Source organism: Morone saxatilis, unplaced genomic scaffold, assembly GCF_004916995.1.
Source record: "Morone saxatilis isolate NCDOM2014 unplaced genomic scaffold, NCSU_SB_2.0 Contig2, whole genome shotgun sequence".
In the NCBI taxonomy this organism is placed as follows: Eukaryota; Metazoa; Chordata; class Actinopteri; family Moronidae; genus Morone; species Morone saxatilis.
The window spans coordinates 626,331-630,525 of NW_023339762.1; the positions used below are offsets into that span (position 1 = coordinate 626,331).

Consider the following 4,195-nt stretch of genomic DNA (forward strand, 5'->3'; position numbering starts at 1 on the left):
TTCGCAACCGACCCATCACTAATCTGTTGAGACTGAAATGCATGTATACACTCACTCCACACACTTCTTTACTCACCTGCTTTATTGTTCTCCACAGCCTCCAGCAGGCTGTCAGTCTTCTCCTCAAACTCTGCTATGGCCGTTTCAAATAGCCTAAATATCTATTCCAAAGCTACAGCTGCTGCTTCACCAGCACTCTCACTGTTTTGGAGACATTTTTTTTTGGTACACATTTGTGTTCCTTCGAAGCCTCAAAACTGCACAGAAAATCAAATAGAGTCTGGTGTGTTCACAGCCAGTGAGCTAGCTTAACCGCAGTAGCATCTGTAGGCTACCGAGCCGAGTTGGTATATCATTGAGAAAAATGGCGAACAAGACAGTTTATTAGAGATATACAGAGGCTCTAAATGTTAATTTCTGCCGCATGTCAAATGTACTTTTAAAAGTACGAGCGACACGTACGGTAAACGCTTCTTTAGCGAGACGGAGTTACTCCATTTGTGTTAACTTTGTCACATCAAGGAAAGTCACCTCCAGCCTTTTGTCCCGCCCACTCTGCCTCTGATTGGCCTCGTTGGACTTGTTGCCTTCATTGGTTGGGTTTGTTAGGTTTAGGCATGAGGCGTTATGATTGGTTAGGGTTAGGGCAAGAATATCAGGGTAAGCCAATCAGCAGCAGAGCAGGGCGGGTCTTGCCTTTGTCATCCTTACTATAAAATATCTTTTTCTTTAAAACTTTATTAACAACATAGTGATATTACAACACAAATAACAGTACTGTGAGTATTGGGAAAAAATAAATAAAATACTATAAAAAAGAAATATAATTGTACAATGTAAAACATACATAATACTGCAATTACATTAGGTAACTTATAAAAATAACTTTCTTTCATTATTGCTCAAATTCACTGTGTCCTGACAGTTCAGCAAATATGACCAAACATTATTTTTTATAAAAAATAACCTAGTGCAGCTTTAAAAAGCAAACAACTGGGCTAAATAAAATTTAGATGCAACCCTTAAAAGTGAGTAAGTTTCTCAATATCCTCCTGGATACATACTTGTATCAAAAATGGTATGCACTGAGATTTTTTTCTTTTTTCTGTGTTGGTCTTCGCTGTGCAGGATTGCATATGCTGGAGAGGGATCCCTCTGTTGCTCTTCCTGAGATTTCTTTCATTTTTAAAATTATTTTTGGGGAGTTTTTCCTTATCTGAATCGGGGGTCTAAGGGCAGAGGGTTTCATTTGCTGTACAGATTAGATTACTCATTAAAGATGATTCATTGTTAAAGTTCCCAGTATTACCAAATAAATAAAAGAAAATGTAGTAATTATAAAATGTATCCATTTCTCCAATCCAATTCTACCGTTTATCGGTCCAGTCTTTGGAGCCTGTGCTAACAATTCAATGTGATAGAAAAAACAGCTGCAGCAGTAATATCTATCTGACTGATATTACCATCACAGTCAGCTGGGTTAAAAGTTTTTTAATATTATAATCCTTAAAAGGTCCAGTGTGTAACATTTAGGAGGATCTTTAAGAAATGGAATATAAAATTCATAGGTATATTTTGTATATAATCACCAGAAAATAATAATCATTTATTTAATAATTTTGTTACCTTATAATAAGCCATTTTTATCCGAGGCAGACAAAGGCCAGTTTTACGACAGGGAGCTAACTTTAGCTGCATGAGCTATCTAACTAAATGCAGCTAACATTACCCTTAGCAGTAGTTAGCTACTTTTAGCAACAGGTACATCAGGAAACTCTACCTCGGTAGGTTCTGTTACACACTAACGGCAGCTACAGCAGCAGTTAGCTGAGTTGAGGCAGAGCATCTAGAAACCAGACAATATGATCCAGTTTCACCCAAATCACTCATTAAGTTGTGCTTTTGTACATTAATCAGTGAGGCACCCAGACACACTCCACTCACGCAGAAACCCATGCTGTTGCAAGCTAGCTAATATTCTTAGCTTTGTGTATTATTGGTTGAAATTGGTTGGTTCACGCTTACAAAAGCATGTGTATTTTTTTTTTTACCAAAAGAAACATTTATTCAATGTTAAAATACAAAGAAAATGTATTTTTTGGCATACATTGATAAATAGGGGGTACAATATGGTGTAATCTTAAAGGGTTTAAGTACTTAAGAAGAAATATGATATAGTTTAGTTATAAAGGTCTATCTCTAATATACGCCCACCAAACAAAACCCTGGTTCTCTCTGCAGCTGAACTAATAAAGACTATTTTACACTATTTTAGAATTGACCATAATCCACATTAACATAAACTGTGTGAGAGCAGTATTGAGATGTGGCTGCATGCCTAACCACAGTCCTGACTGAAAGGTATTGGATATCCTCATGCATTATGGGCTATGGTTACGCTGCTCTCACCAGAGCACTTATAGTTTTTGACCTGAGACTGATAATTGAATCTTCTTCCACAAACACTGCAACTGAAAGGTTTCTCTCCTGTGTGGACTCTCATGTGCTTCTTCAGATTTCCAGTCTCTATGTACCTTTTTCCACACACTGAGCAGCCAAACGGTTTCTCTCCTGTATGAATTCTCATGTGTACAACAAGCGCTCCTCTGTGGGTAAACTGCTTTGTGCAAACTGGACAGGTGAAAGGTTTTTCTCCAGTATGAGTCCTTTCATGTCTGCGCAGATTTTCATTCTGGCTGAATATCTTGCCACAAACTGAGCAACTAAATGGTTTCTCACCGGTGTGGACTCTGATGTGCCTCCTCAGATCGTTTTTTTCACCAAAACTTTTTCCAACTGAACGGTTTCTCCCCCGTCTGCACTTACTTGTGTCTCTTCAAATCTGCCTTTTCAGTAAAATTTTTAACACAGAAGACGCAACTGAATGGTTTCTCCCCTGTGTGAAATCGTATGTGTCTCTTCAAATCGGATTTTTCACGAAAGCCTTTCCTACAAATGGTGCAACTAAATGGTTTCCCTCCTGTGTCAACTCTTATGTTTGGTATGCTAACTGTAGCACTGTAGTTTAGAGTTACTAAACCTGACTGAGGTAGACTCATCTCTTGCTGTGAATCACAAGCTAGACCCAAGATTCTGGCTGATTCTGATCCTCCACAGTCCTCTCCATCGGCCACTGCTTTTATCTGCTCATCAGTTTGTGTTTGATGGAGCTGTGAGAACTGAGCTTTCTCTTCATCATCTTCACTCTTAACAGAGACAGCAGTGAAAGTGAACTTGGTTAAATCATCCTCCTTCAGTCCTTGAATATTCTCTCCCTCCTGACTGCTCCAGACCACCTCCTGTTCATCTTTGATATGTGGGAGCTCTTCTTGGTCATCCTGGTCCAGATTGGTCCTCCTCTCCTGCTGTTCAGAAGGATCCTCTTCTTTAATGACCATCAGCTGTGGAACATCTAACAGATAGGACAACAACATACATGTTTAACTCAACAACGGCATTAGATGTTCAAACTAATAAAGTGAGACACTCCCCTGCTAACGTCTTAAGACATTTTAAAGCTTTTCTAAAATATAACATTACTGTTCAGTGAAATATATTGCTATGCCACATACAAAATATATACTGTATATTTAATAAATTAGGTAATTGTTTAGACCAGTGGTTCTCAAATTATGGTATGAGCTGCCCCTAGTAGTACGTGGAAGAATATATCTGAAATATTTTTGAAAAATTAAATACATTTGTTTGAAAACATAATATTGTGAAACATTTTGAATGAAAATACTTTAACTATGAGATGGCTGAATTTAAAATACATTGTGCATTTCCTGTATAATTTAGTCTCAATATCAGCCTTCTACGTAGTCAATTCATGATTAGTTAGGAGCTAAATTGTGATGGCAAGATAGTAAGTGGAGGTAAAATGAATAATAATGAATCCACCAAATTATCTCTGGTTCTTGAGCCAGTTCTTTTCAGGATTCAACATCAGTCAACAATAAATAATCTTCTCATGAGGAATAAACCTCCCTCCTGTGTGAACAGCATTTAACACTGCACAACACCATCTAGTCAACATGGTAGACAACACACAGACAAGGCAATCATTTATAACTACACTAGGGCTGCAACTAACGATTATTTTCATTATCAATGATCTGATGATTATTTTATAGATTTCTAAAGGTTCATGGTGATGTCTTTAAAGGTAAAGATAGTCAGCTTAATATGAAAA

The 4,195-nt window shown here is 37.5% G+C and overlaps 1 protein-coding gene across 1 annotated transcript; it reads right to left on the bottom strand.

The window, feature by feature from the left end:
• Positions 1–1,007: 1,007 nt before the first annotated feature.
• On the bottom strand, positions 1,008–3,414 carry LOC118329997 (zinc finger and SCAN domain-containing protein 5C-like; the record flags this gene model as incomplete). Its single annotated transcript, XM_035664364.1, is given in 1 exon segment — positions 1,008–3,414. A coding segment is annotated over 1 exon segment (592 nt), but the record flags the coding sequence as incomplete, so codon positions are not given.
• Between the last annotated feature and the right edge of the window lie 781 nt (positions 3,415–4,195).